Genomic DNA, 27,290 nt, shown 5'->3' on the forward strand with positions numbered 1-27,290 from the left:
CTAGCTTATTGACTGTGATTAAAAAAAGGCAGCCAGATTTCTGAATTCTTTTGCAAAATAGCCTTTGAGACATCTGTATTTTAATATTAAATTATCATTCCTATGTGCCTAATATGGAAAAACAAACAATTCACCAAGTTCCTTGAGTGTTGTCAAAGACTCATGAACATAAAATTCAATAAGTGTGACTTTTACTGAGATTTTGAATCCCAATGCATTAAAACCAATGAAATATTTATGACCTTCATCCAAGTTTCACTGAAAATTTTAGAATACGTAACATCCTGAAGGAAAAAAGGTCTATGATATAGATATTTACTTAAAGCAAGAAATTGACATCAGTCTTTATGAGGAAGACATAGCTGTTGCTACTCACAGTAAAATTTGTTTTACTCACAACATAAAAATGAGATGAACCATGTACGTAGAACTATATCAGTGGACTTAAAAGAAAGATAAACCATGAACTTAGAACTACATTAGTGTCATGGTATCTAGGCATCTTAAACCCTGAGGGAAAAATAATGGGAATTAATACTTCCTTTTCCTCCTACCAGTGTGTAACCTTAAGGTTATGGTGCTAGACTATATAAGAGGGAGAGACTAAAGGCATAGAAGGCTTCCAACTCCAGTGAAGCATCTTCCTGGATTCAACAGCCTGGGTAGGACTCTGCAGAGATGCCCCCTTCTTTGATTCAACCCTGCTCCTGTAAGTAACTGTTAACCAAATTTCTTCCACACAGCTTAGGTACTGAATTATATTGCAGAGGTGGTGGACAGTTTGCTTTTCTGGTGTTCTCTTTTTCTTATCATGAATGAAGGACATTGATTAATAACTAACCAGGAGAAGTAAAACCCAGTGGATCTGAGAAACATTTTCAAATCATTATTCTAGGAACAAATGCACAGTGCATTTATGGATCTTTGTTTCTTAAAAAGCAGTAATCTTAGCCTAGAGTCATGTAGCAGTGTCCAGAGAAATTTTTCATTTTCGTAGAAAACTGAAGTAGTGAATATGAACATTACTAACACACTGCATGAGAAATCATGATGTTTCTGTATAACTTTAAGCAATCAGGAGATACCAATAATATGGAATGATCTATCTCAAAAAGTCAAAATTTCAAAAATTGACATATGACATATGACTTATGACAGATTTTTCACAGTTTTTCTATTTAACTTTTCTCACCAAATAATCAGGAAAGAAAACCTAAGGAACATCAATTATACTTATAAGTCTTCCCTTTTATCAAGACATTTTAATAATATTTCAGACTCCTATCGGTAGGATTATTGTAAACAGCAAGTTCACAGAAAAAACCATTGCAAGCTTTGAAGGAAACTCTTGAATAGAATATTACCAGGAACCAGAGGATTCAGTGTACAGAATCCTTTTTCTAGAGGATTCTCTTCTTCCTCAGAATTAAGAAGTAAGCAGTCACATGCTTGTTCCTAGTAGGCAAGAAGACTTGGTTAAAGGTTTTGCGCTATCCTTGCAAACATGCTTTGTTTCCACTGAGTTCAAAACAAAGTCTTACAGAGTGACATCTGATAGTTAGTGTAAGTGCTCAAGATATTAACTACCTAAAGACATGGAAGTCATTCCATTTGTTTACAATTAATGGAAGCCTCAAATGCTTGGAAATTTCAGAATAATATCTGACGGAAATCCAAAGATGTGAGAAGTCACCAACTTCTCAAACTGCATGTGTTCAAATTAATTATTTTGTTGCATTTTTACAGTGGAAGATGTTATTCACTCACTTAGCTTTTTTTATTGGATATTTTATTTATTTACATTTCAGATGTCATCCCGTTTCCCCATTTCCCCTCCCTAGAAACTCCCTATTTCATCCTCCTTCCTCCTTTTTGCATTTATACCATTTTAATTACATGCAAGTATTAAGATCAGTTCTAGGTTGAGGAACTAGCAATCCAAGAGATACAAATAGTCAAGGAACAAGTAAGATAATAAACACAAATGGTCAAAGAGCAAACAAGGCAATAAACAAAGTTCTGGAAACATTCTCATGATCATTGTTTCTAAGGGTTTATCAGGATGACCAAAATATCTCAACCAACTTCTCTGTCCTAGCCCAAAGCCATTTTGATGTCTGAAGCTGTAGAGAGAAAATTATAGATACTGGGTATATAGAATCCTTTTTAGACATATAAAATATTCTTTAGGCTTTCTTTAGGAATGTGGAAAGACCAGTCACCATTACTGGAACTGGCCGACCCGCAAAGAGAAAGGAAAGAATGCAATTTAGTCAGGTGGAACCAAGCTGAGAACCATAGTGACAGGGCAAGGCCAAAGTGACAGGGCAAGGCCGAAGTGACAGGGCAGGACTACATTCTTGAGAAAGATAAGCGTACAGAGAGTTTTTATCTGATCCTGACTCATGTAGATTGAGTTCCTTTGGAATGTTCCACTATTTTTATGTTATATCACCCTAGCAACCCCCTCACCCCCTCCTCATTTCCTTGGTTTGTGGTTTTTCCCTTTAAAAACACCCCTCAAACTGGCAGTCCGGGTCAATTCAGCTCCTGCGTGGGCATACGAATTGACTGGCAGCTAGTTGTCACGCCCTAATAAATAACCTGGCAATTGCTCCGGTACATGGTGTCTCGAGCAGATTACTGGGTGGTCGCGACTTTCTGAGACTTGAGAGAGGGTCTCCCCTCTGTGGAGGTCTTCAAAGCCCACTTCCTTGTTCTAGCCTAAGATTTAGATTCCTGCCTGAAATTACTTCTTTGGTCTAGCCTAATGTGAGATTCCTGTCTGAATCCCACTTCCTTGTCTTTGGCCAATGTCAGATTCCCTTAGCTTTATAATGCCAGATCATACAGAGGAGGACAATGACTGCTGAAAAACCTCAGATGAATATCTCTCATTGTACATAGCTTCTGTTCTTTATAGCAGGGACTCTCCTGATGCTGTTTGCGTCAAACCTTTTCCTGTGGGAGAAGGTGTCTTCTGCACCCGTAAATGTCAGTGAAGCTGCTGTCAGTGACCTGAAGGACTTGTTTGATAATGCCACTGTACTTTCTGGAAAGATGGCTAAGCTTGGTGTACTCATGCGCAAAGAATTTGTAAGTACCTTATTATTTTATGACTTTCCTAAAAGGGAATTTTCCAGCTGAGCAGTGCATTACACCACAGTTTAATGAAAAGCATCATGAAACGAGTTTTTAATACCTCTTTCAAAAATAGAAGAAGGTAGAGGGTACTCAAAGGTGGAAAAGGGAGAATGGGGCAGTTTCATGATATCTCAAAAACATATGAAACTGTTCTATTTGCCTCTATGTAACTATTCTAAAAATACACATACAAGAAAAAAGTCTCATATTTATAGTCCTGACATAAAAACCTTAAAGATATTGCTGGTGAAGAATTGTGACTTCCTTACCTTGTTTCAAACAGGTCAGTCTCTATGGTATCTTTGCTTAGCACACTTCAGATATCATAAAGGAAAAATGTATTATGAGGAGTTGAATGGAATGAAAACAACTAATCTAAACTTGCAAGATGTGTAGATGGGAAGTTGATATATTGCCTTCTTGGAAATGTCCCGGGCTAGAAGTTGCTTTTTAAAGGTTACCAGTGCATGAATTTAGTCAATGGGAAGACTGAGTTAGTAGTGGGAAGAGGCTGGATGTTATCTGTTTCAAGGTCAATCAAGGAGACAATAGACAAGGCTTTAATAACAAGGATATCTAGAAAATCTGTCTCTGCATTTGCAATAAAATGTATTTATGATGTTTACACAAATGGTTTATTTTGTTCCTTCATTCTTTTTTAGTTCATCAAATCATTCTCTTCAGACATGTTCAATAAGTTTGTAAGTGCCTCACTGATTTCTATCTTTTTCTTCTAAAGCATCCATGTTAATTGTTGCCTTGTGCCTTGCATAAGAAAGCAGCAAGAACCAATACAAATAAAACACTTCCCCAGGTGAAAGAAAACCTCAGCCATTATAAGCAGTTTGGAAATGGGACTGCTTCTGAGAATAGGGTTTCCATAGAATAAAATGAGTTTCAAGTTATTATCAAATTTATGTTTTATTTTTTAAAACACTTATGGCATAAAATTGCAGGAATTTTGCTAAAAAAGAAACCTGATTATAAGGTCAAATTATGTAAATATTAATTCATCTCCTTTTGTTCTGAATTTCGTCATTGCTTAGCATCTCCTAAAATGGCCACCTTTTATGTCTAATGTTATTATAATTAATACAATTTCATTCAGGATTTATGGTAGAATTTAAATGATAGAGGTATATATACTTACTGGAGATAGAAAGAAAGTGAATGATTTTTATAATACAGAGTTATAGGAAAAATGAATTTGAAATAATTGCAAACAAGAAATTAATAAATCATCATATATATTTACTATAGCTTTAAACTCAAATCACACCAAAAATGAAATTTGAAAAATGCTATAGTTTTACTTTTGCTATGTTTAAGGATTCTCTACAATTTATATAGTAACGTTTTATATTAGTGATAGAACAAGAGAATAGGAAATATTAAAAAACGATGATAATTTAGAAAGTTAGGTGAAAGGTCAAATGAGATTACTGATTTAAACTGAATATTAGGTAAAAAGTCATTCTGTTAATTTTAGATTTTATGCAGTGCTTATCTATAAAAATTACAGGTCTATTAACCGGATTAGTATTCTGTTTTTATGTTCTTATTTTTAATGAACTCATAAAATTCATTTAACTCAAAATTTTAAAAACATTTTCAGATATTAGATTTACACAAGAATAAGGAGAATTTAATCAAGTCTTTCAACAGCTGCCACACTGCTCCCATCAACATTCCTGAAACAATCGAAGATGTCCAAAAGACCTCAGTGAGTCCTCTGCATTTCTCTTAAAATGCTGATGTAGTTTTCTGGCTGTGCCATGGGGGTAGGTTCTTATGAGCACTGAGAAGGGTGTGGTAATCGGAAGAGTGGGAACAATGGGTAAGAGTGCACAGTAAAATGAAAATCACTGTATACGCTTGATTTCAGACAGAAAGCAGAGCATGTTCAATAACATAGTTTATTATAAATTACTTATATAAACTGTTTCACTTTTGCAAATTATATGTGAATAACTTTTACATTACTACATCATTTTCATCTTCAGGAAATCATATTTCTTCATTAGAATAGAAAATAGCTATATTCATTCATATATTTTGATTAAAAACCACATGTAACTAATGTTCTATATTTCACTTACCTTAATATGGTTGTTGAATAACTGTTACATAGTTTGAAGACTTTTTGAAAATGATATTCCACACGCTGCTGGCCTGGAAAGATCCTCTGAAACATCTAGTGACAGAACTCAGTGCTTTGCCAGGATGTCCTTATAGTATCCTATCAAAGGCCAAAACCATTGAGGCTAAAAACAAAGACCTTCTGGAGTACATCCTAAGAATAATATCCATGGTGAGTAATTTTCTTACTTTCTGATTTTCTCTTCTATGAATGATGTGGCTTCTGTAGTGAATGATAAATTTTGAAACACTTCATTTTGCAAGATCTAAAGTTAGGCATCTAACCTCTTCATTACAAGATACACACACACACACACACACACACACACACACACACACACACACACAATAACAAGTCCTCCATCAAGTCATCTGGATAGCCCCTTATTTTGGGCTGAGTGAAATACTCACAAATAACTAATTTGATACTCTTATATCAATGAACTGCTTCCTATGTGAAAGAACTGCCCTCAGTTTTTCCATAGTTCATTGGACAAACAAAAGGGAATGTTTAAGTATCAAAATCCTGGATTACCTTTTGTCTAATTGCAAGTGATGTACTTTATTTAGCATCAAATAACCTAAGAAAAAGGTATGTATATACCGCTTGCTTCTAAATGACATAAAGACTTACAGTGTCTTATAACGAAAACAAAAATTCATGCCTGTGACTGAAATTTCACATTTATAACATTTCCTTAAGTGTAATTCAACATTTAAAAAGGCATAGGTCCAAGGAATACAAACCCTAATAATAAGTAAATATCATGTTTTGTCAATAGGTTAATCCTGCAATCAAAGAAAAGGAAGACTACCCGATCTGGTCAGATTTGGACTCCCTGCAGGCAGCTGATAAAGAAACTAAATTTTTTGCTCTTTATATGTTTTCCTTCTGCCTGCGTATGGACCTAGAAACACTTGATTTTCTAGTCAATTTCCTAAAATGTCTGCTTCTTTATGGTGATACCTGCTATATCTCAGAATTTTGAGATATTACATGATCCATCTTTTTGAAGCTTCTTCTAATTTTATGCCCTTTTAATATATGATTAATCTAATGTGTCTATTAATAAAAAGAGACATTAGATGTGTCAAGCATGGAAAGAAAATTGGTTGGTATCTTTTATTTGTTTAGTAGTAAGTCTATCAAAAGCATCAAAATCTTCCTATCCAAATCCTAGATGTTCAACTGGCAAAGAATACAATTCATAGCTCATTTTAGAACTATATTAAGGTAATATGGATAAAGTTATTAGGATACATGAATCAAATTACTATTAAAAGTACAATATTTCTATTACAGATATGGAAATATTGGGATATGTTAAGAGAGTTGGATAGGCCTCTAAGCCAAGTTTCACAGTAAAATGCCAGAAAAATAAAAGAAACATGCTGTTGCATGGTAATTAATTGTTAAGAAAGTTTTGTTTAAATGGTGGAGTATGTATGAATAAAGTCGTATGAACATAAAAGAACTCTATTTCTCATCTCATTTTCAACTAAGTTCTTGTCTTCTTAGCAACAATGTAAGTATATTTAATCTAGTTTCTTCAGTCCTTGTTTATGAATTCTCACTTGGTCTAGTTATAACCTATCATATTCAAATGACTTAACATATTGCACCATTCTCCTTTGGCTTAAGCCACACTGCAGGAAAGACTGTGTTCATTCATCCCTACTAAGGTTGTCCCCTTCCTACTTCTCTCTATCTGATCCTTTGATTTTGCCAGGTTGGAATAAAGAAAGTAATGAAAGGGGGAAGTTCAACCATTGCCAACTTATGAGAAGAAATCAAAGACTGATTGCAGAAAAGTTCTTTTAATTTTTTTCCTTTTTTTTGAAAATAGGTTATTTTCTCATATCATGATTACATATTATCCAAATCTCTCTAATCTTTACAGTTCTACCCTCTCTTCCCTCCTTTCTGGATCCAGTCTTTTTCTGTCTCTGATTAGAAGACAAACAGGGTTCAAAGGTATAATGATAATATAATAAAAATAACTGATAAAATAAGATAAAACAAAAATTTACACATCAAAATTGGGTGAAACAAGCAAACAGTAGGAAAAAAGATGAATAACAGTCACAAAAAGCAGAGGCCTACTCATTTTTACACTGTAGAATCCCATAAACACCATAAACTGTAAGGCAAAATATATATACGAAGGACTTAGTAAAGATCCATATAGGCCTTGTGCATGCTGTCTCAGTCTCTGTGAGTTAATATAACCATTTACCATGTTGGTTTATAAGGCCTGGTTTTCTTGGTATCCTCCATCTCCTCTTCCTCTTACACTCTGTCTGCCTTCTCGTCCACAAAGTTCCCTAAGCTCTGAGGGGAAGGGAATGATGGAGACATCCCATTTATGTCTCTGTGTCCCAGAGTTTCTCATTCTCTGATTAATCTTTAACTGTAGGTTTCCACATTTGCTCCCATTTATTGGAGGAGGAAGATTCTCTGAAGATAGCTGTGGAAGGCTCTGATCTATGTATATCATGACCTATCACTTTAATTCCTCTGGTTTTGTTGTTGCTTTATTTTTTAAAATAGTAGTATTGTTTTTGTTCTATTAGCTCTTGACTATCTATTTTCAGATTACTGGTTATATAAACAGTGTCAGGTATGGGATTCATTTCACAGAGTTAGACTTCACTCAAACCAGATACTGGTTGGTTACTCCCATAAATTTTATTCTATCATTGTCCTTTCAGGGAGGACATCATTATAGATCAAAGAACTTTTTTCTGGCTTAGTATTTCTGTTTCTCACTTGGTAGCATGTAGACTACCTTCCTGTACCAAAAATGCTAGAACATAGAAATAAAGGGTCTATATAGGCACCAATTCAACTTCTTCATGTTCAATGAGTTGTGTAGGCATTATCTTCAGCAGTGGGCCTTGCTGTCTGTCTGTGTAGAACAGACTATAGTTTTGGCAAGAGTCATGAAACCGCTTTGACCAACAGCTCAACTAGCAATTAGCTAATAATTGCTAATTTGACCTCAGTCTAAAACTAAGCCATATAATACGTAAGTTACTCGGTCTGTAGAATTGTGATTGTTTAAGGAGAGTTCATCTTGCCAGCTGCCTTTAACTCAATCCCAGGACTGGAAGCCTATGAGGTCTTCATTTTATTTCCTTCTCTCATGGGACACATTAGTGTTTCCCCAGATATTTAGTGAAGGGCATACTTACCCAGAGAGATTCCCTAAATAGATTCTTTTAGCCATTTCAGAGCTCTGTCACAAGACTGTCATTGGTTTTCTCATCTTGAATACATGCTACCAAAGTGAATTTTTGACAAACAGATACAAAAATCTCAAAATCAGAGTCTTGTCAACAATAGAATGGCAACCATAAGGTCACTGTTGACCTCGTTCTGGTATCCCTACAAATTTTATTCTCTTCATTTAGGTTCAGAAAAGTTAAGGAAATCACATGGGTACCTAGGAATAGGGTGTCATTCTTCCCTTAGAACTCATGAATGAATATATCTAGAAATAATTTCTTGATAACTACTAATACAGACATTTCCTTTATGTCTGTCATTGCTAACTTGATCTCAGTCCAAAACTAAGCCATATAATACTTCAGTTACTCAGTCTGTAGAATTGTGATTGTTTAAGGAGAGTTCATTTTGCCAGCTGCCTTTAAGCCATCCAGGATACTGGCTCACCTCACTGTTACATCTCTGTAAAGAAAAGTAGATTGCCATGCTATATGTCCATCGAATGTCAGGGGTATGCAAATATGTATAGACAATGAGAGATAGTCCAGTTAGCATCTTGATGAAAATAAAAGGAAAAGACTGGTTGAAGAAAATAGAGTTGTGAAGAGAAGGAAAGACTAAAAGAAAAGAAAATTGTACAAGACACATTACAAAGAACAGCAGGGTGTTACAACCTTAAAATAACAAAAATCTCAAAGTATCTTGCTTTTTAGACTCTCCTAACTGTTGTGGATAATTATTTAATCCTATCCTTAGGTTTATATCCTACCTTAGATCACCTAGTTCCCAGATAAAATTCACGTACAATGAAAATTATATTTACAATAAGCCATAAACAGTACAAGAGCTGGGTAGCTGTCTACCCTTTATGTTGTTAGAATCTACTTTCCTATTTATAACCCCAAATTATTACTTACTAGTTATCTGGGCTGCACTTAACTCCAATTGTTCAGTTCTCAGGGCCATGTTCACTTGACCCATAGCATTGCCTTCTTTCTCCTTCTGCACCTTCTTCTTATGGTTTTCCTCCAACACTAATCCTGGAGAATCTTCAACCCCACTTTTGTCTCCTCTGCCCAACTATTGGCTGTTGGCATCTTTATTTACCAATCAGAGATGAGTTGGGGCCAAGGAGTACGTATAGACTCTCATTTCTGGGACAACCAGGTCCTAGGGGCTCACATTTAGCATTACCATAGATAAGAAAAGATCAAATCTCAACACCTAACACACTTTTTTCCATCTTTAGTCCCATGCCATTAATCTTCTCTTACTTTCCTGAAAGTTTCATTTGTTTTAGGAGTATACTTTCTTCATCCATTGTATTGCTTGAGTCCTAGAGAAAAACAAAACTTTACCACTCTCCATGTCAGAGTTCATGAGAAATTTCTGCTCCACAAGAAATATCCCTAATACTTTTAGACAAATTTTCAATCCAACCAATTGCTTTCATTATAGTCAGGGTTGCTGGTATTGAAAACCTTCCAGGGCCACTATATAGAATAATTAAAATTGTGCAGAACATCATTATTCATATTAAATTCTTAACCCACCTTGCCTCTTGAGTCTGTGGAACATTGTGGTAACATCCATGTATAATTCATATCTAAGTTACTATTTGTCAAAAGCATCTAAGTGTATGCTATATTTCATGTTACTTACTTCTCTTTTGTTTATGAACACTTCTAAATTAAAAGATGGAAATTTATCAGTAGGGGATATTTGGAAATAAAATATATCATAATTTTATCTTTATTCCCATGTGGATATAAATTTCACAGTGTTCTGTAAGTTCATAACAAGATTCAGTTTTAGACTTTTGGAAAATTTTAATTTTATCTTTATTCCCACATAAATATAAATTTCACAGTATTCTGTAAGTTCATATCAAGATTCAATTTTGGACTTTTGGTAAATCACTCAGGTGTGGTGGTAAAGTGTATCTGTTCACTAGTGACATATGACTATAATCTAAATTTTAAGATGAGATTTATTATAGTTATTGCTGTTATACCTAATTCTGCCAAGAGTAGCTAGAAAATACATTTCAGAAAGAAGATAACAGCCATTCCTGCTTTAATGAGAGTTAGTATACAATTTAGGCACTTCAGTTTTAGAGGACAGTAGAATAAGAGCAGTAGAGCCAAGACAGAAATAAATGAGACCTAGGAAGCAATTGATCTGATGCAGTGGGAAATTAAATATCCTGAGCACAATATATAGCAATAGAGAAGGTAAAAATAAACTTTCAGTTGTTTAGATGAACTTGTTATGAATACATAAACATAAATTATTGTACTAATAAGAGGGTAAAATATACTGACAAAAGAAGCCACAAATAAAACCCCCAAAATGACAAATGAATCCACAGTTTTGCCAAAATTTCTGGAATATGATGGTTTGGGATGAAGTTTTGAAGGTTTGATGGGATACTGATTGGTCAATATGGGAAGACAGCATACTTACCAATTTATTTACACTCATTCTATAACATACATATATCCAATGTCCAGAGAGAGAAACTGAGTTTTATTATAAGGCATTAGTAGACAGTCAATGGTTATTTTTTTATCCATGTGCTAAAATGGGTTCTACTCCAGGGTGATAATATATTTAGAATTCCAATGGATGATGTATGAATTTTGAATTTTATCTTAACTTACTGTATCAAGGAAAAGCAAGTACATCATATTGCAAAAATGAAGGGCCCCTAGAACTTGAAAATACAAGTGTTTATCTGGTGTGAATAGTTATGAGAATGTGTAGCTGCTAGTAAAAGAGAAAAGAAGATGCACAAAGACCTACTGAAATACAGTGCTGACACTGTGAGAAATTCAGCAAAGACTCACCAATGAGGAATGAATCAAAGGATGTAAGAGCCATAGAGGTATCAGCTGGTCTCATGAGCAAGATATTGAACAGAAGTAAGTCTGTGAGATTGCAGAATAAAACTACATGAAAATAGTCATGATTGGAAAAAAGAAGAGAGGATGAAGATATATAAGTGTCTGTCCAATTGTACTTGAAGTTAATTTTTTGTGTATGTCATTCACTTTGCAACAGAAATTACTAAATTTGTTCCAGCTTAAGCAACTCCTACAAATGATACTACTGAGTAGGTATGGTGCCACAAGAAAAGAGTTTCTGCTGCTCAGCAATGATGAATTACACATTACTTATCTCTTTAATGAGTTTAAACTAGACAAGGGATCCATCTGTTTTCTTAAAATGTTTGTCCAGATTTCTAGGAATTTATGATTCTTCATGGTACAGTTTGGATCTGAAGTATCACTCAAAACTTACCTTTTAAAGCCTTGTTCTTCAAGCTTTGGACCTATACAGAGGTTATGAAAATTTATAAGATATTTAAAGCAAGTTCCTTTTTTTCGTGTGTGCCTTAAAGCATTTCTGTGTGAGGATGTTGTTTGGCTTGAGCTTGTGTAGGCCATTAACACATTCTCTCAGTTTCTGAGTATACATGCCTTTTTGTGTCTAGAAAACACTGTTTCTTTCAAACTTATCCACTACCTAACCCTGACTTTGAAACATTTTCTCTTCCTTTTCCTATGAGGATCCCTGAGAACTGAGGGAAGGAGTGAAATAAAGATGCCCTATTTAAGGCACAGCATTTAAAAAGCTCTTGCTCCATGGACGTTGACAAGTTTTAAGTAATCAGCCTTTTAAAATTACCAATAGTACATATGCTGAGAAATTTTAATCCAATTGTCATAAAAGAAATGTGTGGTAAGATAACATGAAACCTCTCAAAGCTCCCAAGTCATCAAATACGGAATTCAGTACAATAGAGAGGCTTTGGTCACATGAATAAAAATGACTATAATATAAACCCAGCTTGTCACTTGCTAAAGTATTTGAAAAGGGATTAATAAGGAGAAAAATCAAAACAAGAGTCATGGAGAAAATGTATTTTCGAAGTTTGATATGGCTTCAAAAGAACATTTCCAGTGAAAATTTGAAAAAAATTCAGATGAGACACATAAACATTTCTTAAGTATTGTAAGTGCAGAGGACAGTTCACTAAAATATTATAGCTAATTGAACATTGCTTCATGGCAATCTTGAAATTCATGAGAGACAATAAATAAGAGATCACTGGTGTAGAGATAGAGATATTAATGCAAAATGGATTAGCTTTAGTGTTACAAAACATATCATACAGTGTACACTTTACATTACCCTTCATTAAGCTTGTAGTCATTGAGCTACTGGGAAGTGGTGTATGCCAGAGTAGGTAGGATATCACCTGAAGACACAGAATAAAGAACTCCTTGTTCATGGGAATATGATCCTTTGGTTTTCGGCCCTCTGAGAAGATAACTGTTAATTACAAGTTGTAGTCATGACACCAGTCTGGAGATAGTTGAACAAAAGGACCTATGTAGTATGGTATATTCTATGTGTAAATGAGTAGGTGTCCAATACCTCATTAATCCTTGGCCAGAACAAACAGCATGAGCTTTCTACACTAAGGCCACTCAGCAGATCTATGCGTGCTTTTCAAGGTGATAAACAGTAATGAATTTATTTGTATAAATTATTTTTTATTATGATAATCAAACACCTAACAAAAATCTTTGATGAGGAAAGGTTTATTGAGGCTTTAATATCAAGGGACATAATTCATCAGGAAAAGTGACATGGATGTGGCCATTCTGCTTCCCCAATCAGGAAAAGGTGATATAAATACTGTGACCCTATTTTTTTTTTTTTGCCTCTTCTATTCCGTTTGAGACACAGCTAATGCAATGGGTTTGTCTACGTTTTAGAAGAGTCCTTACTCCTATGGGAGTCAGAGAGTAGCAATGTAAGCTCTGGCTGCCACTTTGGAAATCAGTGTAGGAGTTCCTTAAGCAGCTAGAAATAGATTTGAAATCCTTGGAACTATCATACTATGGGGAAAATTATTTTATCCTATATAGCATCATCTCACTTTGCTGTAATCACATTGGTTCTTGGCTTAACATCAACAATAAAATTTAACTTAGTCAAAAGCTAAGCACTCTAGCAAATTGTATTTCTTCAATCATCTTGTGATTTGGGATGTACCATAGTCCCCAAATGTGTGGTGTTGTTCTAAATATTGTCTTGCACATTTATTCATTTTAGAGATGATTTGGTTGTCTACATATGAGTAGATGGTAGCTTGACTCAACAGACAGTGTTTGCAAAGAACGGGCATTATTATTTAGTGCTCATCATAACCACACTCAACAAGTGCGAGCTGACCTTGGTATTCTGCATATAAGGGGTTGTTAGAAAGTTACTATGTTATTGCTGTAATGATGAAAATAATTGTTGCTTATTTTAGTTGTTTTGTCTAAGTAAAAATGTTGAGAATAATGACTGGAAGTCACTTCTCTATTTAGGCTACTGTAAGGCAGTGCCATTATCAATGAGGCATTTGGCTTCCTTATTTGGAATCCCTTTTAGTGAACAAATGAATGGATAATTTGAGACTCACATGCTTAGCTTAGTCAGGGGTCAGGAGATAACAGGTCCTTTTTCATGTACCAAACCAGCTGCATTTTCAGAACAGTTCCTGATTATTCTGGCCTTCAGATTATTCTGTGGCCAATGCCTTCTCATTGATAGCCTTGTCTACTGAAAATTTCTAAAACTGGATGAAAATGTTTATCCTCTATTCTCTTGTTTCTTCTAAATAAATAAGTTTAGCTTACATTTTATACTCAAAGGCAAGACTCTCTAATTTTGGTGTATACTATGATCTCAACAGGAAAGCATTCCTAGCACATGTTTTTAGTAACATGAGCTATCTAGTATCTGTGGTAGGATATTTTCCAATTTAGGAAATGTTACCTCATTTCTATCATCTTGACTCTGCTTCTAAGTCCATCAAATCCTACTCAGTGGTCCAAGAGTATTAGGAGTTAGTGAAGATTGATTCATTGGTTGGACATTCACCAAAGCACTACATTATTTCTTCACATCTGCAACGGACCATAACTTGAATGCTTTCTCCACTGAGATCTTATAATGTCTTAGAGGCTTCCTCTGAGCTGTTCAAGAGTGAGGCCTAAGTGACCAACAATGTGATATAGACTATCAAAAATGTATTTGATATATACAATATTTAATATAAGAAACTATGTAATTACATGCCCCTTGTTATGCTTACATTGTTAAAAGAATTCTCATTAGGACTAAGAGGAAAGATCCTACAGTGGTGCCTGACTTTCATGGTTCGACTTGTCACTAAGGCACTTACACAGTACAAGTGAAGGAAAATACCAAATAAGCAAGATAGGTATTCTCATCCAATAGTTATATAACTGTTATAGGTGGAGCTAAAGATGTGGAATTAGATAATGTGACTGATAATATATTACTAGGGATGTTCTGGATCTCTCAGGAGGACCTTGATGTTTTATTAAGTTAATGTCAGTTACTTACCTGAAAGAATCCCTTAAAGGTCTGTATTTGCACTCTATATGACTCTTGTTTCATGTCTTAGGTGTACAAATAAACACTTTAAAATATGCTACAGATACTGACTAAAACTCACAATGGGTCAATTTCTTAATATAGGTGAATTTTACTGTAGCCTGTGTTCCAATGTTCAGACAAAAACAAAAATAAATCCTCAAAACCTGAAAAATATTTGTCCTTCCAAGATCCAGAAAACAAATCAGAAATAATGTGAATACATAAGCATCTGAAGAAGAGGTTAACTAGCCCCTAGACATGACCCTGAAATTAGATAAATAATGCTATGTGGCTGCTTTAGTCCTTATGGTAATGAACTATTATCGGTCCTTAATGAGGAAGAATCTTAGAATCCTCATCTAGATTGCAGAGTTTACTCCCTCTTGCACCGAGGAGGAGTGTGGCCTTAGAAATGGGATACTGGACTATATAAAAGATAGGATGCAGTGAATCAGCCTTCCTGGGTCATTGGACAAGCTGTGCTGAAACTTTACAGGGATGTTGCTGCCTTCCACTCAACCATGCTTCTGTATGTAATTCTTCCCCTAAGTTATTCTAAGTGAGCTTAAACATTGCATTCTTTTACAACACTTGTTTGGATACTTTAGGCTTCCATGTTGTCTATGTGCTGCTCAAGTGAATGAACATTTGTTTCTACCATAATCAATACAAATTAATTCAGATAGAGTTAAGAAGTACTTTCTAATCATTGCTTTAAAATGCAAATCCAGCACAAAGTCTTTGATTAGGGTTCTTAAAGGACAATCTTCTTTCTCAGTAGACAGGTAGAAAGGTCTAGTGATGTTTTGTATTTTCTTAATTGACCTAATGCTAAAAGAGGATTAGTGTCATCATCTAGTGGTAGGGACAAGAGGTGTATTTACCCAAAACTTACATATCCAAGAGAGTTCAAGAATATGAGATGATATATCTTCTAAAGTTAAAATGCTTATTAGTTAAATATTTTCATTTAAATGGGTCCAACAGTTTTTCAAGTAAAAAGTAACATTTCCTGGTTTTTATATCTCTATGAGCTTCTTAATTGGAATGGACTTAATCAGTGTCAAGTATGAGAACATAATAGACAAGGCTAGCAGATACAGATTTGTAGATTGTTGGCAATTTAACTCAAGTAAGATAGTCTTTAAAGTAGACATTATACAATTACTTGCTTTCATTTTGATAATATTTCAAAGTAAAGGAATCAGTAACAAGCATATATGTATGAGACAGGGACTCACTACATAATTGACTGGTCTGGAACTCACTATGTAAAATAGTTTGACTTCAAAATCACTGAGATCAACCTGCCTTTGTCTACTGAATACTGCAATTAGAAACGTGCTCTGCCAAACCATGCCTGGCTCATATATTGTTTTTTATGAGGCAAAAAGCCAAAATCACTCATTATCTTGTACTAATCTTCAACTTTAAGTACTTCAGATGATAAATATTAGAATATATATTATATTTATTATGTATATATAATTTTGGGAAAATATGCACTTTTGTAAATTTTCTTTCTACAATAAGAATTATCTGAACATATTTTCTTTTTACATGTGAAATGGTGAAGGTTTTATTGTCTGCTACATAGTTCTTTTTTTTCAATTATTTTGAGTATTTGAGTCTAGATGTTTTCCTTGAATAATACTTACTAGTTCTCTAAATTTCTACTGCACATTTCCAGTTGAATTTATGTAAGGTTCTGTGGAACAAGTATGTTTTCAGAGGAGTGCCACTAAAGGTAAATAGACATTTCATTTTGAAACATATATGCTAGACCATATTGTTGATAGTGTAAATTATATGTAGGTTAGGCTTCTTTGTCCATCATTAAAAAAAAAAGAATGTGGTGTTGAAACTCTGTTGATCATTGCATGGCTACTAATTTAAAAGAGGATTATTTACAAAGCAAGATAAGCAGATACAATCAATATTACTACAACTGCTTTGATCAAGTGATCAAAAGGAAAAATCACTTAATCTTTTAAGTGTTCACATTTATCAATATAGTTTATGATAAGACCTAGGATCAGCCTATCAGTGATTTTCTTGTAAGACCCATAACAACTTATGGTAAATGTCAGTGCATTGAATTATTATAGTGATTTAGCAAAGGCAGCCTACAGGATGCTTTTCATGATAGGATACTTTTTAAACTCAATACTAGGCAATAGACAGTAATGCATTTATTCTTATTACTCATGAAAATGAAGCAAACACAGGTACCTTGACCTTACCATGATGCAAATATTACTCACTATATACAACACAATATTTGAGAGAATAACTAGTGAAAATCATTATAAATTTCTAAAACAAATTATCTACAAAGGATGACTCTAAAACATTCTACTCATTCTAAACGAACTTAGGGTATGTTTGAAAGTTTTTGATATCAGTCAAAAAACATGGGAAATCTCTGGTTTTTCAAATTGTATACATGTCAACATGTTTATTTATATTCTCACAGTGTAAGATCTTTATTTATTTCCACAGCTGCACAGTACCAGACAATAGAGTGACAAACACAGTGGAGAGATAAAAGTACCCTTGGTAATGAGGTAGAAATACCATTAATAACCTCAGATAAGTAGATCTCAGTCTCCTGTTCTTATACAGCAGGGACACTCCTGTGGATACTAGTACCAAATTTGCTTCTATATGAGAACATTGTCTCATTACCCATGAATGTCTGTGGAGCCGGACATGGTGAAGTGTACCTCATGGACCTCATTGATCATGCCATTTTGCTGTCTTATGACATCAGTAAACTCAATAAAGAGATGCACAAGATATTTGTAAGTATCTTGCTTACCTATGGGTACTTCCCAAAAGGAACATTCCTGCCAATAATTATACTGCATCATATTTACAATTGCTGCATGCCAAATTTCTAATAAAATATCTACCACAGATATTTTAAACATTAGCAACTGAAAAGTGGAACATGAAGATTGGGGTGGTTTTGTGGAAGCTTAAGGACTTAGAAAATATTTGATGGTGTTAAAAGTTGTTTCTACTGAGCTATTAAAAGAATATTACTTTGAAACAATAGAGAACAAGAGGTTATTTAACAAAGATACATATGTACCATGGCATTTGGCTCAAATCTACAAAAAGGTTATCTGTAAAAACACAATTGTCACATAAAAACCTAATAGAAGCAGCTGGGAAACATCTCTGTTTGCCTCATCTATTTTGCACACAGCCAGTCTCCAGTGACATTGTACATATCCAACAGAGAATCAGTGCACTGTATTGAACCCAGTGGAATAAATAGAATGAATCTTCTCCTGTGAGTCAAGATTGGAAAAAAATAATATAATAATATTAGCTTTTCAGAAACTCTTTGGTGCCAGGACTCTCTGTTTAAAGATTACAGTGTATGAGAGACTCAGTGGGAAGGCTGGTTATGGAGGAGTTAGAGAAAGGATTAAAGAAGCTAAAGGGGTTTGCCACCCCATAGGAAGAACAACAACATCAATTAACCAGATCCCCCAGGGACTGAACCACCAACCAAAGAGTACATATGGAGTGACCTATGGCCCCAGACACATATGTAGCAGAGGATGGCATTGTGGAGCATCAAGGGGAGAAGAGGTCCTTGGTCCTGTCAAGGCTTGATGCCTCAGTATAGGGGAATTCCAGGGGGAGGGGGAGGGAGGAGGTGGATAGATGGGGAAGCACCCTCATAGAAGTAGGGGGAGAGGGATGACAAAGGGGATTTACAGAAGGAACACCAGGGAGGGGGATAACATTTGAAATGTAATTAAATAAAATATACAATTAGAAAAAGAAATGAAATAGGTTTAGTCCTCTTAATACTTGCAATTGACTTGTTCCAAGTCAGTGTTACGGTTGTAACAATAAACGTGGTGTCAGTACTATAATGAACACTTAATAAATCTGTCTTTGAAGTTTCAATAGATATGGACTCATGTTGCTTTTTACTTACCATGTTTCTTTCACTACCCTTATTCTGTCTCAGCTCATCAGTGACTTCTCTTCAAAAAGATTCTTTAAACTTGTGAGTACCTCGTTTATCTCCCTTGTGTTTCCCCATAAAGCATTCATTCTGATGGCTTCATTACAATTTAAGTAAGAATTTCATTAACCAAATTTCAAATAATATACTTCCACAGATAAAAGATGCTACTATCAAAAAAGAAAAAAAAGCAACAACAAACAAACAACAACAAGAAACAAAATCCAGAAAGAATGGGGAAGTTTCAGGGAATGTTATTTGCACACATTACAATTTTTTTCTCATTTTTCTCTAACTACAATTATTTTAAAGTTTTATTTATATTTATATTTGTGATATAGAGCTGTAAGTATTGAAGCATGATTTCCTGATATTACATATAAGAAACTGGTCTCTAGTGGCATATTTCAGTTGTAATACTGCAGTGATTCAGTAAAGAAAAATTGTGTTTTAGTTAGTTGTGTATAGGAAACAGAAGTACATTGAACTAAAACTGGGTCATGGAGGGGCACTAATTCTTTTCTGAAACCCCTAACGCTAAGAATCCTCCTTTAAAGCTCCCCAATGCTAGATTGCATTCAGTGGGAGGGCTGCTAGGCAACCGAAAATAAGCTCCCTCCTCCCAAGGACAGCATATGATTTGATCAAGGTCAGTCCGTGTAAAGGAGCAAAGCAGATAGGGCTTCAGTAAAACTGGCATCAACAGAATATGTCTCTGCATTCGCAATAAATACCTGTTCATATTGCCATTTTATTTATTACTGTCTCATTTCCCATTCTTGACTCACAGTTTTTCAAATTGTTAACACTCATCGGGTAATCCATGAACATTTTATACAGCAGGTGATTGCCAGTTTTTAAATAATATTATATTATTTAAAAATAACAATATTAAAAATAATATTTAGATGATATATAAAATAATAGATAAGAATTAACCGTGTGTTTTTAATTTTTTTTTCATGTCTTATTATTTTCTGAAAATGGCCAGGTTGTTATGCTTATGTTTGTCAAATTTGACTCAATTCTCATCAAGGTTTGAATGACTCTTGAATGAATCAAGAATTTGCATGAATGGTCCATATATATATATATTTACAGGGAACAAGAAAGAAAATGTGTAAAATCTAAAATTCATATATATATTTGGACCAGCAGAAAGAAAGTGTTTAATAAATACAGATGCAAATTTACTATAGCATTAGACTCAGCTTTTAGAGAAAGAAGAGTTTTTCAAACACATTGTATTTTTTACCTTGGCCATATTTAAAACTTTCTATTCTTATGCTAAAAAATTAGGATCAGTTACAAAACAAGAGAACAGTAAATAGGAAGTGAAAAACAAATTAGGAAGGTAGATGAAAAAAGTCTAATGAGATTACTTACATAATGGCAAAAGCTGTTTAATGATTTATTCTCTTGAAATTATATTTCATGCAGTGTTTGTAAAAATTTTATGTACACTAAATGAATTAATGTTTTGGCCATACATTTATTTCCTCAATTTCCAAGTTCTAACAAACTCCATTTCTTTTTAATATTTCCAGATGTTAGAGTTGCACAAAGATAAGGAAAACATGTCCAAGATGCTTGACATCTGCCACCTCCTTCATACCAACACCCAGAAAACAATACAGGAAGCCCAAAAGTTTGCAGTGAGTCCTCAGCTTTTTGTATAAAGAGCTGTAGCAGTGCATTGGCTTTCCCATACTGTATCTTCTTTATGCACCATGACAGATGTGGTCATCAGAAGAGCATAAACAAGGAGTAAAGACTGGGCAATGAAATACAAATCATGATATACAGTTGAAAAATTATAAAAACATCAAACAAATGATATTGTGGCAGATGTCCATAAACTGACCCTTTAGAGGACTCTATTTCTCCAATGTTTCATCAGTGGGAATTGACTTATTTTTCTGTTGGGAACTTTGAACAGACTAGGGCATCACTATACAAATATTACATTCATGGATATACCAAAGATACATAAACACAATTGTCTTCATTATATATTATAGTTCATTGGCACATATTTCACTACTGACTACTATGATAATTCCTCTTGAATCCCAAGACATTCCTAGTTCTACATCTGCTTCTTACACATTCATTTCTTGATGAGTTTATACTTTTTTCTCTGTTTTAACTGAAATCACCTGAACAAAGGGTCAGTAAATAGTATATAATGTTCCCCAGAAGCATATAATGTCCTCAGTTGTGATGAGAAATTCTACATGTCACAGAGATTGTAATTCAAAATTATTGTGGTCTTTTATTTTAGATTCCCTACTATAAACCTATCCTCACATGAATTGATTTGGATATCATGTGAAAATAATAAGAAAAAGTGAAGGAAGAAGTGAAAGAAAAAAATGTAGAGGGCCACTCCATGTTTAGACATTCCACAATAGCCTTAATTGTGATTGCTTCAATTTACCCTCATAAAAGCTACCTAGTATGAGGAAATAGGAAGGAAGAAACATTCAAAGAATTTAAAACACCAACCTACTGTCAAAGTGGAGTGTAGGCTTCAGAGAGCTCAAGTCTTTGTTCTTAATCATATCACAATGCTTCTGGCAGCCTATTTGGCATTACTACTTGAATTGTTTTTTCTTTCACATCTTTCACATCTTTCTGTTGCAGCATCCATTGGATTTTTCTCCATGACACATGTCACCACTCACTAAAGTAACAAAGACACACTGTAAACATTTTTAATTGGCAGTGACTACAGACTGGAGTTTCAAGGTTCCTTTATAATTTTCATCAATGTTGTTATTAAATACAAAGAAATACCATGGTTTTTCACCATTATTCACCATCTAATATATCACTTACCTAGAGTGAAAGGGTAGGAAATCGTGGAGACTGAAGGAAGCATGTTTATTAACATCAGGTTGCCATAAACTTATTTGCATTGATATCCTTAAAATAGCTTTAAAATGAGTATGATTTCAAGCAATATACTTTACTTGTCTTATAAACTTAGTTGAATGATTTGTCATTGACAGCGGTAGCATCTATCTTTACTAAATCAGGTCCTTTGGGCACATACTTGGTCCGATAAAGCTGTGGATTATCATGATGAAGAAACAAAGCAATATATAAAATCTTAGAGGGAGGTCAGATTGTAGGATTCTTATAGAAAACAAAACATAAAGAACATGAGGCTCATTTTAAATGTAATTATTTATGCAGCATATTATTTCATTTTAGCAGAATATAGTTGAATATTTTAATGTTTAAAGTTCTACCCTATTTTTATTTAAAATATGCTGTATCCACACCAGAATTACAAATAGACATTTTAGTTCAGCCGCTCCGATTACAAATCAAATGTAACCAATCTTCCTGCATTTCATTTCTCTTAATGTAGTTGATCAATTATAGATGCACAGCTTGAAGACTTTCTGATCACAATATTAAGTCTAACGGGCACCTGGAATGACCCTCTGCACTACCAAGTGATGAAACTTAGTAGTATGCCAGGAACCAATGATGCTATCCTGTCCACAGCAAAAGATATGGAAGCCAAAACCAAAGAGCTTCTAAAACTCATCAAGTGGATACTCAACATGGTGAACAGTCTTCCTATAATCCATTTTTCTCCTTGACAAAAGAGATTAATTTTGAATAATACATTTTGAAATAACTCATTTTACAAGAACAAAAATTTAGTCATCCATTTTTTTATGTAGCTTAACCACTTAAAAGATTATCTTAGGAATTTTATTGTCATGACAAAATAACATGACCAAAAGCAATTTGGGGAGGAAAGGATTTTCTCACTTCCATTTCCACATCATTGTCCATCACCTAAAGAAGTCAGGTCAGTAAGTCATGGCATGTACATGAAGGCAGAAACTGGAGCAGAAGTCATAGAGAAGTGCTGCTTAGAGTTTTACTCAGCCTGCTTCCTTGTACAACTAAGGATTACACTCCACACTCCAAAAATGCCTATAGATTTGCCAACAGACAACATGGTAGAGATGTTTTCTTAATTGAGAATCCTCTTTTTAGTTACTCTTAGCTTGTGTAAAGTTGATTAAAACAACCAAGAAAACAACAACAAAAACAAGAATGCAAGCAAGCAAACAAACAAATAAAGCAGAAAACTGACACAAGAGTTTAAATTTCCTGCAGAGTTGATTGGACAGTACTATTCCTAGACGCTGGACCATCACCACCTCTATCTTGTCAGCATCCACTCGTATTATTGAAACACAAGCTTTCTTAGTTGGGGTTTCTAATGCTTTTATAAATATCCAAGACTGAAAGTCAAGTTGAGGAGAAAGGGGTTATTTGACTTACATTTCCATATTTCTGTTCATTCCTGATGGATGTCAGCACAGAAACTCAAACAGGGCAGGATTCTGGAGGCAGGAGCTGATATAGAAGCCATGGAGGAGTGCTGCTTACTGTATTGCTTCCTTTGGCTTGCTCAGCCTATTTTCTTATAGAACCCAGGATGACCAACCTGGGATGGCACTACCAAAAATGGGCTGGGCTCCCCCTCATTAATTGCTACTTAAGAAAACTTCTTTGGCTGGATTTCCCCAATGGAGGTTTTTTCCTCTCTGATGACTCTAGCTTGGGTCACATTGACTCAAAACCATCTAGTCGACAAGACTATGTTGAAACAATGTTTTCATGTTGTTTCCTCATCCTAGTTTTAAAAAATATAATACATCTGTCATCAATTCAATATGAAAAAATATGAACTTCGGATTTGATTCTAGCTTTTAGATATCTAATAGTGTCAGAATATCCAGTGCTAGGCTCATGAAATTCAGCATCTAAAACTGTTGTTTCACATTATTAGTGTTTCTCTAAATACAAGTCAGCATTTAAAATGGAAAAATGACAAACACATACAGTTTAAATTATAGTCAATTGACTATCATTTTGGTTACTAGGTTCATCCTGGAATTGGAAAATGAGGGCTATTCTGAGTGGTCTGCTCTGGAATCTTTGCAGGCAGCTGATGAAGAAACTTGCCTGTTGGGTTTACTACAATTGTCCTTCTGCTTAGGGATTGACACGTACAAGGTTGACCTCAATCTCAAATATCTGAAATGTGTATTTGTTGGAAACAACACCTGTTCATCCTGAAGGTTTGAAAATGAACCATATGATTCACTCTTTTGATAACTGTTTATAATTTTATCCTTTGGAAATCATACATGTATGTAGATGGTCTCTTTAAAGAAATGAAAAGAGATACATTACATTAGATTTATTAAAGTATAAAAAGAAAATTTGTCACTATCTTTTATTTTTCATTTAGTACAAAATATAATGATAACTTTAAAAGCATCCTATCACAAATGAGAGATGTTTGATTGAAATATTAGGCAATTCATACCTTAGAGTCATAATAAAGTAATGTTGATCAAGTTATTGAAATCAAAGCATGAGATCATAATTAAAAGTACAACAAAGCTACTGATAAGATGGACATGTTGGAATACCTTAAGAATGACAGACATTTCTTTAAACCAACTTCCAGTGTAATACCAGAATCTAAAATTTTCATGTGACTCCAGTATGGTTAAGTTTCAGGACATTTTGAATTGAAAGTGATAGTTTATTAAATGGAATGTTAATAGGTTTCTCTAACAATTTCTTAAACCATACTATTTAAATTCTCATAGCACAATTTTGACGTAGTCTCAGCATCCACTTATATGATGATATTAAAGACTTACTGCTGAAAGGTTAAATTATCTCTCAGTGGCAGTTGACTCTTTGATAGGGCACATTAGTATTTACCTCAAACACCTACCAGAAAGCAGTTCAGGTTACAATATTTTTATCAATATATATCCCCTAGCTAGGATTTTCTAACCACTCCACAATTCTGCCATCTGTCTTATCCTGTACAATCTATGAGTATAGATCACCTCATTATTTTGACAGCCTAATTCTTAAGGAACATTAATATAGGAATTAGTCAAAGTATATAATCTTCCAAATGACACAGAAATACCATGAAAGAGGGACTTCTTTAATAGTAGAGTGGTAACAATGCTGGATCACTGCTGACTTCTTTCTGCGGTTGCTACCAATACTCTCTTCTTCATGTTTATATGAATCTAGGCGAGATTAGAAAGTCAAATATATTATCATATTTACAACTGACATTGAGAGTTGCTAATACTCCTTTCTTTTGAAATGGGAAAAAATCACCTAAGTGTACATCATAGAGACATTTTTTGAGAGCTTGCTTAATACACCCTCAATAGAAAAGTGAAATACCTAATATTCTATTTATGTTATTTGGCAATCAGTGATTGGTTGTGGAGAATTCAGCTTGCTAACTTGTCTCTAAGAAACCTGAACCTATAATGTGAGCTTTTTAAATAGAATATTTTTTTAAAGGAAATTTAGTGACAAGGCTGCATTTCCTCTGAGTGTCAGGGATATTTGAAGATACAGAAATAATGAGAGACAACAACATTTTGACAGACATATAAATAAATGACCAGAATGTAAACAAAAGAAGACAAAACAAAACAAAAAAACTGATTGTAGGAAAGAGGCAAAGATAGGAAGAATAAATGAAACGAAAAACCTATGTAAAACATAATAGAAAGGCTACCATGCTGCTATGATAACAAATTTCATAAAGACCTAAAAAGAGCCTAACTTTGAGACATTCATATCAAGTTTTATCACCTCTTTTCCTATCCCACATCATTTCTTTTACTTTATTGATGTCATAAATGCTTAATTTAAAGTAGAATTTTCCTTTTCTCCATCCACTGAGTTGTTAAAGCTTTAGCTGAAACAAAGCCAGACCATTCCCTAAATCAGAATTCAAGAAAATTTCTACTACATAATAAAATTTTGACGCATACTGTACAGCTAAAACAATATATTCTCTCAAACCAGTCAGATTTATCTGAACCTTTGTTTCTGACTGATAGTCCTTCTTCAAATACTACCAGAACATAGTGCTATTAACTCATCAACTTGTTCACTAGTTCTTGAATGCATGTAAAATGCTAGTCAGCCTATAATATGTCAGCCATTCCCTTGAAAAGGCAGGAGAAGGTAGTGTGACCCATATGTACCTTATCTCTATATTATTCTTTGTCTAACTCTATTGTACTGAACATTAAATCTTTTATCCATATCTTCTACATAGAAGGTAGTAACATAACAGATTTTTGGAAATAAATAAAATTTAACTTTATAAAACAAGTTTTAAAATATCTGTAAGAAGAATTAACTTATTTTTCTGTTAAATTACATGGGTGTGATAGTCAAAGACTTCAGCTCAATAATAATAAATGTCTGAAGTTGAAGTGTTTAAGGAAGATTTATTAGAGCTAACGGCATAGTAAAGATTCCACAAAATGAGATTAGAAATGGTCCTCCAGAACAAATAATAACTTCCTCTTTAATGAAAGTCAAGAAATAGAAAAGAGAATCTCAGGTGTAGAAGATTGTAGGAGGAGCTAAGGTGAGAGGAATAAGGAGAGGAAGAGGAAAAGGAAGAGGAAGAGCTAGGGAGAGCAGAGATGTAGGAGCGATGGAGAGCCACGCAGGTATGGAGAGCAGTGGAGGGTAACAACTTTTGTTTAGGTTTGCTAATTGGGAAACAACTCTCTTTATATGGGTATATTATTATTGAGCATTACCAAACATATAAAGCCTTTGATTAATCTTTAAGCATTAGAGTCTCATTTTCTTACTGGGCCCACATGGATGGTGGGATGGTCTGGGCAAGCCCAGCCTTGCAGAAACAGCATGGAAGATTGGCAGAGCCATCTCCCACGCTGGCATCTTGTAGGTGGCAGGTCTGGTGTTTCTGACTGGTCAGTTCTAGCTTTAGTGTGTACGTGACCTCTAGCTCAGAAACATGGCAGCTGGGTTAGGCCAAGCCGCCACAGCTTAGATAGTTGGCCTGACAAGTGGGCATTTTTTAAATCATTATTCAACAAAGTGGCACACCAACTTCAGGCACAAATTCACTAGAAATTTAAGTCTATTCACCTGAGAGTAAAAGTTGTATTTTTTTTTTAAAGAAAGTGAGTGAGTGATTGGCACTAATAGGAGTCACGTGACTCCAGTGAGCCAACTGTGAACAAAGAAACTGCTGGCAGGCAGGTCCTCTGCTAAGAGAAATTGCAGGCTGCTCTGAGTCACGAGAGCCAAAAAATAAGCCTCCACTGTTGAGCAGTTAGTGATTTAAGTATAAAGTTAAAATATAGGGATTATTTGCTTTTAGGAAAGATTTATAAACAGATTTGTTCAAATCACGTGGGGATTATCGCCCACAGTTTGGAACTTAGGAAAAATTGTCAATGGCTC

At 34.4% G+C, this 27,290-nt stretch overlaps 1 protein-coding gene across 2 annotated transcripts; it reads left to right on the forward strand.

Moving 5' to 3' along the window:
• Window positions 1-636: 636 nt before the first annotated feature.
• On the forward strand, window positions 637-6,384 carry LOC114627804 (prolactin-7D1-like). 2 transcript variants are annotated; one of them, XM_028775715.1, is made up of 6 exons: window positions 637-709; window positions 2,924-3,096; window positions 3,807-3,845; window positions 4,760-4,867; window positions 5,276-5,455; window positions 6,066-6,384. In XM_028775715.1, exons 1-6 carry the CDS (start codon window positions 679-681, stop codon window positions 6,270-6,272), a joined length of 738 nt encoding a protein of 245 aa, XP_028631548.1. In that variant the 5' UTR covers window positions 637-678; the 3' UTR covers window positions 6,273-6,384. The 2 variants fall into 2 exon arrangements, with proteins under 2 accessions (XP_028631548.1, XP_028631549.1); XM_028775716.1 differs by having other exon boundaries at window positions 679-709; window positions 2,927-3,096; window positions 6,066-6,272.
• Window positions 6,385-27,290: the final 20,906 nt, after the last annotated feature.

Source organism: Grammomys surdaster, unplaced genomic scaffold (assembly GCF_004785775.1).
Source record: "Grammomys surdaster isolate TR1022 unplaced genomic scaffold, NIH_TR_1.0 258, whole genome shotgun sequence".
In the NCBI taxonomy this organism is placed as follows: Eukaryota; Metazoa; Chordata; class Mammalia; order Rodentia; family Muridae; genus Grammomys; species Grammomys surdaster.

Bases quoted from the DNA above. Each gene is read 5' to 3' on its own strand.
- LOC114627804 (XM_028775715.1), top strand. From the start codon at position 679: ATGCCCCCTTCTTTGATTCAACCCTGCTCCT. The intron at 4,868-5,275 runs GTGAGTCCTCTG...ACTGTTACATAG, and splicing joins AAGATGTCCAAAAGACCTCA to TTTGAAGACTTTTTGAAAAT. The intron at 5,456-6,065 runs GTGAGTAATTTT...TTTTGTCAATAG, and splicing joins TCCTAAGAATAATATCCATG to GTTAATCCTGCAATCAAAGA.